The sequence below is a fragment of the Marmota marmota genome, unplaced genomic scaffold, assembly GCF_001458135.2.
Source record: "Marmota marmota marmota unplaced genomic scaffold, marMar, whole genome shotgun sequence".
Lineage (NCBI taxonomy): Eukaryota > Metazoa > Chordata > Mammalia > Rodentia > Sciuridae > Marmota > Marmota marmota.
Window position 1 is genome coordinate 4,485,832 of NW_025999942.1, and position 14,275 is coordinate 4,500,106.

Sequence of the window (14,275 nt, forward strand, 5' to 3'; positions counted from 1 at the left end):
ATGCTTGTGATCCAATCCGAAACTAAGAATAAATAATACTTCTCTCTCTCTCTCTCTCTCTCTCTCTACTCTCGCATCTCATCAAAAAAAAAAAAAGAATAGCATAATTAGATATGCAGAAATAGCATTTGTCAATAATGTGAAATTTTGCAAAAGATTAATGCTGAGGAGCTAAAGTTGCTCATGTTCTACCCCTTGGTTGAGAAGGAGTCCTCAGTGATGATTCCAGAAATTTTGCCTGGGATTGAGTGAATATTATCACTCTGTACCCAGAAGAGGGAATTCAGGGAGAAAGGAGCACGGGAAAAGGATAAAGATAATTTTATTATACTGAGCTTGCCTTCCTTGAGGAACTTCCAACTCTCCCATTCATGTTCCTATAACTACTGTTCTTCCATTCACTGGCATTTCCAGTCCTGGGCTCCTCTTTCTCCTTTTCTATCTGATAGATTGCTACTGTATCCATTTAACACTGTGACTTGGTAAACCTGGCAATGTCCAGCTCATGATCATTTGAGTTGCATGGTCAGGCTCTTGGTCTCTACTAGGGCCCAGTAACATATCAGGGGCTAAATTTTCAAATGTCTTGGTATTGTAAGAAAAGCTTTGCTCCAGAATGCTGAGGTTCTACTATATGACTCTCTTATCAGTATTTGCCTAAGATTCCACATAATATCCTTATCTACTGTAGACATCTCTCACACTATTGAGACAAAGGAGTGAGATAAAGGGTCAGATAGCGAGGCAACTTTCATCTCAGTATGGATTGTCCTGCTCAGGAACCTTCTGAAACTGGCAGTCTTCTAAGTCACACAATGAATGTGTTGGAGCTATCTTCCCAAAAGTGGTATACACGGTCTCTAAAAGCCAAAGAGACCCACCAAGTACTCTGCCATTTTCCTATTAATAAAGAGATAGGTTAGAGAGGTTGTCCTAGCATGCCCCAGAACTTTGGACACCTAAAACTTTACAAATGTAGCAGGCCTCTAATCTTAATATGCTTTAACTTCCACCTTCTGGCATTGAAATACCTACTATGACATGAAGGGCAGTGTTTCTTCAACTTGAATGTACATGCAAACACCTGGGGAGCCTGAAATGCAAGTTTCTGATTCAATAAGTCTGAGATGGGGCCCAAGATTTGCCATCATTGGTGCCAATTTTTTTAACCCTCTCTTTATTCTTAGTCCTTGCCATATAACTTTGGAATTTTTTCTACTAGGGGACAAATTCATGATTAGTGGGGTCTGCATTTTTAATTTGTCTTGCTAAAATGTATATAAAACTCAGGAATCAACATTCCAAGTACTTCTGCAGTCATCCACACATGCACAGAGTGGCAAATGAAAATTGAGGTTAAGCAAGGCCATACTCTGCCTTCTTGTTGCAGTTTTCATACCGGAAACTAGTGCCCATTTTTTGATCTATTTAGTGTTACATTTTCCTCATTTTTCTGCTTTTTGTAAGTGATTTCAATGTTTATAAAGTCCCTGCTTGTAGTTCCCAAGCATAACGATGAAGTACTGCCTATTGTTTCAAAGTATAAGAAAACTATGATGTTCCTTGCAGAGAAAATAAGTTTGTTTAGATAAGCTTATTATAGGCTTTGAGTTATGGTATTGCCAGCCATAGTTTGGTGTTAATGAATCAACAATATATATTGTAACTTTAAAGGGAAATGCCCATAAAATAAGGTTATGTATTGATCAGCTAATGAAATGTGGACAGAGGCTCCCAGAATCTAAACTATTTCCTTAGGAGCAATGGTTCTGTTGGTATGCATAATATCATCATAATGGAATTTTTTAATTAAATATTTTACAATTTTATAATAAATATTGTGGCATGCCTATACATACTGTCATAGAGACTTGCCATTTATTTATATAAATCCATGCACTTGCACTTTCAGTTGCCTTAGGAGTATAATTTTCAGGGGGGAAACTGGGAATTTAAGCCAGGGGTGCTTTACCACTAAGTAACATCCCCAAACTTTCTCTTTCTTATTTTGAGACAGGATCTCAGTAAGTTGTTGAGGGCCTTGTTAAGTTGCTGAGGATGGCAAGTTTGATTGCAAGATCAAACTTGCACTCCTCCTGTTTCAGCCTCCTGAGTTGCTGGAATTATAGGTGTGTGCTACCACACCTGACAATAGCAATATAATTCTAATGGTTGCCAAAGAACATCAGGATTTATCATCATTTTATCACATAGTTTCATTTTTTTTTCAGTAACTGATAAAACATACAACCTCAGAATTCAGTAGTTTCCATTCAAAGACAGAAAGAAGTTTTGACATATTAATGTTTGATGCCTTAACAAGAGTACTTGAAACTTAGAAACTGCTATCTCATCCTTATAAATTCACTTTTTATTTTCTGAAAGATTTGGTTATTTCTTCACTCTTAAACTGAAATTAGCAACTATTTTGCTTTATCTATTATTAAAGCAAAAATCTGAGATTAGTTAAATTTAACAAAGTTCATTTAAGCAAGAAAAGATTCTACAACCAGGAGGCATTCTGGACCAGTTGGTTCAGAATGCCCCATACCACCACATGTGCACATTACATTTTTTGTAAGAAAAATCAAAGTGACATACCAAAACAACCTGATTAGCTGCAATTGGCATTTGACTTATAGGGTGATGAGACATTTGCTTTATTTGGACATAGTTTTATAATTTTGCCACCTGTGGTTGGCTAACACTTGATTGCTCGGTTACAAGGGTACACTCTTAGATTACAATTTGTCTACAGGTCAAGCTAGGGTATAGTTCACTATTTACAGAGGCCACTTTAGGTCAAACTTTATCGCTCAAGCATGGAGACAAATTGAGGTCCAACTTAAACTGAGTTTAACACTACTCAAAGCTATCCACTTCTTTTTTAAAAAATATTTTTTAGTTGTCAATGGACCTTTATTTTATTTATTTATATGTGATGCTGAGAATCAAATCCAGTGCCTCACACATGCTAGACAAGCACTCCACCAGCAAAACCCCAGCCATTACCCACTTCTTTTGAAAATTGTAAATTATTTAGTTGCTTTGCAAGAAAACATAGAATTGTGATCATTCCTCCAATAATCCATATCTGTTTCATCAATACAATTTAAAACACACTGTTCTGTTTTCATGCCTATTTCTACAATGGATATTTTTGTTATGTCAAATCACAGCATAATCTTTTTAAAGATAATTTGAATGGCAATTATACATAATAAGTATAGAGGCAGTAATAATCATGACTTAGTAGAAGTGTTAAAGAGCTATGACCACATTCAGGCACACCTGCAAAAACAACTGAGTCACAAGTGCTGCTTGGGTGAAGAAGCCATCTGATGCAACATGCAGTAAAATTTCTTGAGGTGTTAATGTGAAAACAAGAACGTTTAAGAATTGATGAAATGCAGTATGAATTTCATGTGAAAGTTTTCTAAATGCATTAGAGGTTCTGATATAACTATTTTGCTTTCTTTGTGGTTATTAATATGTGAGTAGGCCAGACTTTGCCCAAAAGCTAAGAATTTTAAGCCTTGCTTTAAGCTCTAAAACCCTTAGGATGCAATATAAGTGATCATGTTTATTCCCAGTTGTACATCTTTCCTTATACTGTCCATTGATTGCCATTACCATCCCACCACCATCACTATTACCGCCATCACAAAACACACACAAGCACTCAAAATTTTGTGTGTGTGTGATACTGGGGATCAAACCTAGGAGTGTTTTACTACTGAGCTGCACCCCAGTCTTTTTTATTTTTTTGAGACAGGGTCTTGCTAAATTTGCCCAGGCTGGCTTTGCACTTGTGATCCTCCTGCCTCAGCCTCTGAGTAGTTGAGATTACAGGCATGTATCACTGCTCCTATCAAGCACTCATGTTCTTGAATAGCCTGGTGTACAACACATTCAGTCAGCAGAAAGCAACTGAAAGGGCTGGGGTTGTGGCTCAGTGGTAGAGCGCTTGCCTAGCACGTGTGAGGCCCTGGGTTCAATCCTTAGTACCACATAAAAATAAATAAGTAAAATAGAGATATTTTTTTAAAAAAAAAAAAGCAGCTGAAAAGGATTCAGCAGGTACCCTGGGAATCAGGGATCTCTCTGAAATTAGATTGCAAACAAAATTAAACCAGACCATTGAAGTGCTAGGTAGCTTTTAGCTAACTGATGTCATGTAGCACTCCTGAACTTCAATTTTCTTATCTTTAAAATAGCTAGAATGTGTGATCTAGATAACTTATGGGCTTCTTTGGAGGATTGAATATCACAATGATGATAAAGCAGCCAGTATTTGTTCAGGAACTTGGCTATTTGCTTTACATACATAATCATATTTATGCTACATAAAAACCTCTTGAGACAAATAATAATAGCTCTATTTTTACAGATGAAAAGCTGACGCTCCAAGACTAGCTGTAGTCACACAGAGAAGTGATGAAAGAGGGACTTAGATTTGGGCCTGTAAAGCTCCTAGCACTTCATTGATACTCTCTCCACTCTCTTAGTTTTATGGTGCTACTGTGACAAATTACCACAACTCTACTTATTTAAAACAATATAAATGTGCACAGTGGCACACACCTATAATCCCAGCAGCTCAGGAGTCTGAGGCAGAAGGATTGTGAGTTCAAAGACAGTCTCAGCAAATTATCGAGGCACTAAGCAACTCAGGGAGACCCTGCCTCTAAATAAAATACAAAGAAGGGGTGGGCTGGAATTGTGGCTCAGTGGTAGAGCACTTGCCTAGCACATGCAAGGCCCTGGGTTCAAACACTACATTAAAAAAAATAATAAAATAAAGGTATTGTATCCAACTACAACTAAAAAATAAATATATAAAAAAAAAAGTGGGAATGTGGCTCAGTGGTTAAGTGCCCCTGAGTTCAATCCCTGATACCCGAAAAAAAGTATCATTCTACAATCTGAAGTTCAGACCTCTTAAATGGCTATCACTGGGCTATACTTAAAAGTGTTGGCAGGACGTGCTTCTTTTGGCATCTATGTGGAAGACTCTGTTTTCTTTCCTATTCCAACTTCCAAAGGCTGTCTGCATTCTTTGGCTCTTTGTATCCTTTTATATTCAAATCCATCAAAAGCCAGTTAAATCTTTCTCACATGGTATTATTCTGATGCTATCTCTAACCAGTCTGCCTCCATCTACCACATTTAAGGATTCTGGTCATTACATCTACTCACCTGATTAATCCTGGAACATCTCCTTTTAAGACCAACTGATTATCAACCTTAATTTCCCAATGCTATGCAACATAATATATTCATAGATTCTGGGGATTGGGAAGCGGACATTTTTGGAAGGCTATTATTCTGCCTACTGTGTTCATTGATAGTATAGTATCATATAGTATAGTAATATGTATATATGTTTAGTGAACATTTGTTTTTGTTTCCTTAGCATTTTTAATCTAAGTTGTGTTACATCATCCTTACCTATATCTCCTATAGGGTATATCTTTCACCCCTACTGGTGCTAGTGACTTTACCAATGACACAGTTCAACCCCTTACAGACAATAGGGGCCATGGAGCAAAAATAGTAATACATCACCCTAGAACAAATATTTGTCCAAGGCTTGCGCATATGACCCAAGCAGGTTAATCAGTCTTTCTCTGAAAATTGTTGTTGAAGGGTAGGTGGCTGCTTCTTATCCCTTGGATCATGAACCGTAATTTAATCCCAAACATGCTGGTGGTCATATGTCTATAGGCACTGTTCCCCTTCCCCAGCAGCTTATGGAAAAATCTAAGAAAATGCAGCCACAAGATAAGCAGATAGTAGCTGAGAAACAAAGACTGGGCCCTTTGCTATTCAAATCTCACAATTCTGTTGTCTCTGCAGCACGTTCCACCCTTAGCTGTGGAAGCTGTGAGACAATAATTCCTGCTATATTGCTTATACTAGCTTGAGTTGGATTTCTATCACTTGGCATAAAAAAGCCCTAAGAGGGCTGGGGTTATGGCTCAGTAGTAGAGCACTTGCCTCACATGTGTGAGGCACTGGGTTCAATCCTCAGCACCACATAAAATAATAAATAAAATAAAGGTATTGTCTCCATTTACAACTAAAAAAAATTTTTTTAAACCCCCAAGATAAGAGCTTAAACTGAAGTATTTCTTGCTTCACATGTGTCAATTTTGTTTTCCCTATTACACTGTAACCTCTTGATCAGAAGTTCATGACATAGTTCTGTAGACTTCCTCCTATGCATATAATAGTATTAGGTTTACTGCAAGACTGCCATATTTTCTGACTTATATGTCCTACTTACATGTCATGAGATGACATTAAATATAAAACAAAAGTTATACTCATGCACCTTAAATTTTAGCATTTTCCTTAACACTATTCATAAAATTCATATTTTCCAAGTGTGAAACTTGTATAAGTTCTGATCTCTGGTAAGACAAAGGTCTTAAAAATAAACAGTTTATCAGATATGTTGCTGGAATGTCCAGAACACAAAATGGAGAGTAAGAATTGGCAGAGATTTCCTTAAACACTACTGATATTTTATTCTCCCTAAATTAGATCCATGGTTTTAGGAAAGGGACACTTATACTGAATAATAAAATAATCAACAGCTTTAAATGAATGAATGAAAAATAGAGAAATAATAAATATTAATTTTTAAAATGTATCTTTTTATCTTTTTTGGAACATTTTTACAGTCGAAATTTGTATGTGTGTGTTGTATGCACACGCCCTGTGGAGCATAAATATTATGGCAGCCAAGAGCTAAGGGGAAAGATTTCTTGACAAATAGAACAAATTCACTGACCAACTGGATGTGCAATATTGTTCTATCTTTTCATCTGAATTCCATAGGAAGGAAATCTTTTGATTATTTCAGGGACTATGTTCTCAAGCTAATTAGTATGTTTAATGAGAGCTACATTCCAGGTATAATTTTAGTTGTTTTACATGCATTAGCCAACATAATTCTCCAACAACACAATGAGTGGTGTTTGTAAAAGGCAGGATTCCAGAAATGCTCAACTCTCATCCTCTGATTCTTTCTTTTTTTTTTTAGTTGTTGATGGACCTTTATTTTATTTTATTTATATGTGGTACTGAGAATCGAACCCAGTGCCTCACACATGCTAGGCAAGCAAGCGCGCTACCACTGAGCCATGACCCCAGCCCTCCCCTGATTTTTTCAATGAACACTAATCTAGGTACTTCTCTGAAGGAACTTTTCAGATGTAATTAAAGTCATGTACCTTAGGAAGGTTATTCTAGATTATTTGTGTATGTCTGATCTAAACATTTCAACCCTTAAACATAGAGAACTTTCTCTGGCTGGAATCAGATGTGGTAAAAGAAGGCAGAGGAGAAATGCTGCAGAGGAAGAGATCAGAAAACAGGGGGAGGTTTTGTTGGCTTTGAAGATAGAGGCAGGGAGTACATGTTAAGAAAGCTGAGAATCCCAGTCTAAAACCAGCAAGAAAACAAATGTACAAAACTAAATTTTTCTAACAATTTAATTTTTTATTTTTTTTGGTACTGGAGATTGAGCCCAGGGGCACTCTACTACTAAGCTACGGCCCTAGGGTCTTACTAAATTGCCTTAACAGGCCTGAAACTGGAGATCCTCCTGCCTCAGTGAGATTAACAGGAGTGTGCCACCAGACCTGGTTCTTTTCTTTCTTTCTTTTTAAATAACAATTTGAATCTGAAAGCAGATTCTCCCCTCTAGCCTCCAAAGAGGAATTTCATCCATCACCTCACCAGTACATTTCTAGATTAGAAACTAAAGAGTCCTGATTACTAACTTCAACCACAGCACTTGATTAGATTCTGGTTGGTGGAAGAAATAACTTTCAAGAATAGTGTTGAAATGATTGGGAATTTTAACTTAGCCTATTTATTAGATAATCTTATTTTATCAATGCTAAATTTGTTTTAGAAGATATGCACTCAAGTATTGGGGAATGAAGCAGCCTCATTACTGTGTACATAGGCAGTGATAAACAAAAGTATAAATCCTTGACAGTTAGTGAATGTGGATGAAGGATATAGGGATGTTCATAGAACTATTTTCGAAACATTTTAAAAAATATGTTTCAAGTTTTTAAAAATAAATTGGCAGGGGAAAGAAACCCCTCTGTGTATTTTGTGTAGAATTCATTCAAATTCAGTAAGAGAAAGAGGCAAGACCGGATGACAAAGTATTGCTGTAGTTATGTTGTGCATTGGAGTTTAATGACAGGAAAGATGAAGAATCGCATCCTCCAGTCCCTCCCTCCAGTGAAGTAAATCCCAGGGTTTAAAGCACCTCTGTGTTCCCACAACCATCTCCTTCGCGGGACAAAAATCGAAAGTAGTGGGTGTGGTTGTGCAGGAGATTTCAAGTTAGGTTAGGCCAGAACAGGCGGTCTACTCTGTGCCCCGCCCCCGACTGGAAGAGCCCATAACTGCAGCCTAGGATCGGGGGAAGAGCGTCCTGAATGTAATTATTCCTTCCCCTCGCTAGATGTCTCCTAAGTCTTCGGCCTTTTTATCCATATCAACCTACATAGTACTGAACCTTTACTTAAAACTGATGCTTACTTGAGACGAAAGTTGAGTTCCGCAAAGATGTTTTTTTCCACTCCCTACCCACCGTCGGCTGCGTGCGCTGGTCCGCGAAGGGCAGGAAGCGGAAGTGTTGGTCCGAGGGAGCCTCAGCCTGAGGCTGCAGGACCAACTCTTCGCTTTTGCCATGGAGGCGTCTCGGTCTCAGGAGCCAATCCTGGATGCTAAATCGCAGGTGAGGCTCGGCCTGGAAGGAGAAGGATCAGAGGAGCCCTGAGCAAGCAAGATCGTCTCATAAATTGTGTTTTCTGCTTCCGTTTCAGGTCACCAACCAGGTGAGTGAGTGGCCCTCCTGCCTTGTCCTCAGCCGGCCTCTGCTGGTCAAGGGCTGGCGGCCGCTCCCGGAGAACGGCGTCGCAGTGTGCCGTGCCCTGTCCTTGCATTTCATAACCTGTGTCCTCAAGCCGGTGTTCTCCAGCCCGCATCCCTGCATTGCTCTTTCCCCCGTGCGCGCGAGGTGATGCTGCTGCCATTGTAATTTAAGCTTCTCCAGCCAGCGCTAGTGCAAAGAGTACAAAGTCTTGTTCTTCCTTAATTAGGCGACCTGTATTCGAAGGTAGGAATACACTATTTTAGAATGTGATGGGCACATAAGAAATTACTAAAATTGACAAAGGTAGCACCGATGACTTTTCTTGCACTTGAGAAAGGTTATTTTGAAGATGGAGTATAACTTTTTAACCTTTCAGAGAGTGTGTGTGTGTGATGTATGTTGAAAAACAATAGTGTTTTCAAGAACATCTTGGTTCCGTTTCTGTTTCAAGTGTTTGCAGCTAATAAACTATTTTTGGACAAATTACTTATAATGCTCCTTGAAGAAGAATCCTAAAACTAGAAGGTTTGGGGTCAAGAGTTATCCAGATCCATATAAAATATAAAAAAGGGCTGAGATAAGAAATAATGCAAATACAGGAGCCAAGAGAGGTGTCCATTGACTGCTCTGTCTTTTGTCTCCCTCTGATCTTGCTGTTGCTTTTGAGGATACCTGAGAGATAGGGGAACTCAGGGAGATAGTAATCAGTCCTCTACCTGTCTTTGCTCAGTTACATAGGTTAGTGCATTTTTATTCAATCTCTCATAAATCACTTTGTTCACTTATTAAATGGCGTGCTTGAATAAAGATATCTTGAAACTGAGTTATATTAGATTATAGGGTTTCCTAATTGAACTTTTAAATTTGTTTGTTTATTTTGGCTTAAAACAGCAAATCTATCATCTTAGAGTTCAGGAGGTCAGAAGTATAAAACCAGTCTTCTAGAACTAAAATTAAGATGTTGGCATGGCTCTTTTTTCAAGGTTGTATGGGAATCTCTTGTCTTTTCCTGCTCTTAGAAACTGCCTCCTTTTCTTGGCTTATGGACTCTACTTTCATCTTCAAAACACATCATTTCAACCCCTGCTTTCTTCTCTGACTCTGACCTTCTTTATTCCCTTTTTACAAAGACGCTGTGATTACATTGAGCTTCCCTGGATAATCCAGAAAAGCCTTCCCATCTCAAGATCCTTGATTTTGTTAAGTCTTTAATATTTGTTTTATCACATAGGGTAACTCAGTGTTCAGGGATTAGGACATGAACATGTTTGCATGACCATTAAGTCTGCTATACATTCCATCCATACATTCATTCATAGGTTATCTGATTTTTTTTCTGTGCAGGAAAAGCCAAGATAATTTACAAACATCATTTGATTTATAATGAGTTTATCAAGAGATTTAATATTTATTTTTTAGTTTTTGGTGGACACAACATCTTTATTTTTTTATTTTTTTATGTGGTGCTGAGGATCGAACCCAGCACCCCATGCATGCCAGGCGAGCGCGCTGCTGCTTGAGCCATATCCTCAGCCCACCATTGTTTTTTTTTTTAAAGTTCAGAAACAAAGTTTGAAATATAATTTTAAACAAGAAATAAATTATAAAGTACCTTGCAATAAATCTATTAAAAGAAATCAGAGCTTCTAGTTTCTGGACCAGTATATAAGAAATTTACCCTTTTAGGACACAGTATTAACTTTTAGTAGAAACTAAAAGCTGAGCTTACTGAAAAATCAACAGTTCTCTGATCTGTCAGAGAAGAACACAGGGCAAACGTTAGTTTGGTAGCAGACGTGAGTTTTTAGAATGCCTGCTGCGTGTCACGCGCCTGTCTAATCTTTCAAAAGAAGACAGACAAAATTCTTTCACCCACAGCCTTATGTTTTAAAGTCAATATTAAGAGTTGCATTTGTCCAGTCCTGATTTATGCCATAACAACACTGAACAATCATTGACAGGAACTAGATAAAGTATTGAAGCAGCTAGTAGTTTATAAGCATGTAGTCTTTGGAGTCATGCAGACATTGGTTTCTCTTCTGATTCCAGAACTGTGTGACCTGGTACACATTACCTTAGCTCTCTGAAATTGGGATTTGTCATTTGCAAAATGGAAAAAATCCATAATGTTATGCTGACTCACTGAGGCATTTAATACATGTAAATTACAGAGCACATCACCTGACCATCATGAACACTGATGAAATCTTAAAACTACATCATTATTTATGCTAATGTAAGGTTTGAGCTTGAGGACTATGGTGAGGAAAGAAACTGGAATGATTCTCATGTGAGCCTCAACTAATTATGAAGATCACGTAACCCATCTTGCATTTGAGGATTTTTTGTTTGTGGAATGAGGAAGCATCTGGAACAGGAAAGTGAGGTAAAAGATGCTTCAACGTGTTTGAAGGCCACTGAATTGCCAGAACAAAATTTAAACCTTTTAAGGAAAACCAATACTTCAATGTCATCTACTTATATTATCCATTCTGTAGAGGTTTGGTTTTTTTTTTTTCACTTTTTGCTTTTTTCTTTTGTAAATATGACAATGTTGTTTTATTTTTTTTTAATTTTTTTTTTATTTTTTTTTATTGGTTGTTCAAAACATTATAAAGCTCTTGACATATCATATTTCATACATTAGATTCAAGTTGGTTATGAAAGGTTTTTTGTCTCTTTTGGAACTGGGGAGTCGAACCCAGGGCTTTTCGAATGCAAGGCAGATGCTTTGTCATTGAGCTACATCCCAGCCCTCGACAATGTTGTTTTATAACTCTATTTATGTCCCTTGTTAATTGTTTCTGAAATGATATTAAATGAAGATTCTGTATTTTATGACCTGCATTGAAACTAAAAGTTGAGTTGAGAGCAGTAAAATTGAATAATATTTGCATTCAAGGCAATGATGTTACTAATTTATTGTTTTATACTGTTTTGTTAAAGCTTGTCGATTTTCAGTGGAAACTGGGTATGGCTGTGAGCTCCGACAGTTGCAGATCTCTTAAGTATCCTTATGTTGCTGTGATGCTAAAAGTGGCAGATCATTCTGGCCAAGTAAAGAACAAGTCCTTTGAAATGACAATTCCACAGTTTCAGGTTCGTAGTTTAACTCATTGAATTTTAGTATAATTATTGCTTGTGAAGTGTATAAAATCTTTCTTAAGGGAAATTTTCAATATTTGGAAATTGATGTGTTTTACATGTATTAGCAGATACAAAAGATCTAGATTTTGTTCTTTGAAAATTTAATAAATTATTTTCAATAAAATTGCTAAATTTATGTGTTGTGCCATTTAATTACTTTTGACAGGTATCCTCTGTTAGTATAATTAGGAAATTTCAAGAACATTGTAGTGATTTAATAAAAATATACATGGTGTAAGGATTATTATAGTCAAGCTAATGAATATATCCATTACCACAAATAGTTAACTCGTGTGGGGGGGTGTGTGTGTGTGTGTGTTGGTGAAGACACTTAAAATCTACTCTTATCAACCTCAACTAGATAAAATACTGTTATTAACCATACCCACCATAACTGTACATTAGAGTCCTAGAACTTTTATAACTGAAAGTATATACTCTTTGACCAACATCTCTATGTTCCCCATAACCTCTCACAACTGCCATTCTACTCTGATTTGACTTCAACTCTTTTAGATTCTATATAAGTGAAATCATGTAGTATTTGTCTTTCTGTGTCTATCTTATATTACTTAGCATAATGTCCTCCCAATTCATGCAAATTTTTACGTATGGCAGGATTTTTTATGGCAAAATAATATTCCATTGAGTGTGTGTATAATATGATACATAATACATACATATATTGGTGATATAAACATTATATTTCAAATAGTAAATTTTATATAAGGGAATTAAGCATCTAGATTTTGGAGTCTATAGGCAATCCTTCCTGGAACCAATCCCCCATGAATACTGTGGGACCACTGGGGTGTGGGTATATATAACATTTTATTTAGTGGACAAATTTATTTATTTTGGTACTGAGTATTATACCCAGGAATGTTAACCATTGAGCCACATCCCCATCCCTTCTTGTTATTTATTTTTTTGAGACAGAGTCTCACTAAGTTGCTTAGGTCCTCACTAAGTTGCGGAGGCTATCTTTGAATTTGTGATCCTCCTGCCTCAGCCTCCCATGCTGCCAGAAGGGGACAGCTGTTTTTAAGACATTCTTTATGTGGTCTAAAGGTAACCAGGCAAATACATAACAGAGCTAAGGAACAGTCTTTCAGCTTCTCCCCTCCACCCCCACCCCCATTCCCCATTGGTGCTGGGAATTGAACCCAGAGCCTTGGCATAAAGAATAGTCACAATTTATTATGTTTTATGACATTTTCATATAAGTTCAAATAAATACTCAAGTAATAAAATAGAAAATTAAGGCCAAGATAATAATGAAAATGCAAATGTATAAATCAGAGGGTATCCAGTTGCTGCAGTTATGTTTCACATTTGCCTCCCAGCTTCCCAGCAGGTACAGAAGAAAAAGGAAAACAGAATTTGATCCTAACTGCGATTTTTTAAAAGAGAATTCTACAGAAGATCAACCAAACCACAATAATTTTTTTAAATGATAGAGAAATAAATTCCTACCATATAAGATATTGTCAATGTTGGGTCTCTTTTATTGAAATTGAACTCAATCTTAAAATAGCCCCTGTGACCCTGAAATGGTTGAAAATGGTTAGGGACCCATAATGAATCTGTCAATTTTGTTTTTATCTTAAGTGTCTAGGATAGTATTGTGTATTTAATAAATCTTTCTGGTGTGATCCTCATAAACTTTCTCCTGCTTTCTAAAAAAGTTTAGTAGTAAACTAATCTGATTCTACAATATTATTTTTGTGTGTAGTACCTAGTTGCACTTGTTTGTTTCACAGCAGTCTTTATTAGTTGAGTATGTAACATTAAAATGCAAAAAATGTTAGACAGCCCCTAGTAGTCAGATGTAATTAAAGGAACTACTTAAATATTCTCTAAAAACAAATTTAATATTTTCCCCTTTCTTTCCAGAATTTCTACAGACAGTTCAAGGACATTGCTGCCATTATTGAAACTGTGTGAAAACTGGTTATTTGGCTAATAAATTGTTATCATCATCTAAAATAATGGATTTCATCTTCTGCAAAAAAACTACATAAGGATCAAATATTTATTGAATGAAAATTATACTTTCATTTTTCTAAATAAAAAGTGAGATAAATAGGAATTAGTGGTAATTGATGTATAAGTTTGTCAGTATACTAGAAGCTATTGAATTGCACACTTCATGATTTATTTTATGGTACCAGGGATTGAACCTAAGGGCACTCAACCACTAAGCCACATCTCCAGCCC

The 14,275-nt window shown here is 36.7% G+C and overlaps 1 protein-coding gene across 5 annotated transcripts; it reads left to right on the forward strand.

The window, feature by feature from the left end:
- Positions 1–8,638: 8,638 nt before the first annotated feature.
- Positions 8,639–14,147, forward strand: Commd6 (COMM domain containing 6). Of its 5 annotated transcripts, XM_048801295.1 has the most exons (5): positions 8,653–8,770; positions 8,859–8,870; positions 11,080–11,294; positions 11,855–12,007; positions 13,952–14,147. In XM_048801295.1, the coding sequence occupies exons 3-5, from the start codon at positions 11,265–11,267 to the stop codon at positions 14,000–14,002; spliced, it is 234 nt and encodes a 77-aa protein (XP_048657252.1). In that variant the 5' UTR covers positions 8,653–8,770; positions 8,859–8,870; positions 11,080–11,264; the 3' UTR covers positions 14,003–14,147. The 5 variants fall into 5 exon arrangements, with proteins under 5 accessions (XP_015354215.1, XP_015354216.1, XP_048657252.1 ...); XM_015498729.2 differs by lacking the exon at positions 11,080–11,294 and having other exon boundaries at positions 8,639–8,770; XM_015498730.2 differs by having other exon boundaries at positions 8,651–8,870.
- Positions 14,148–14,275: the final 128 nt, after the last annotated feature.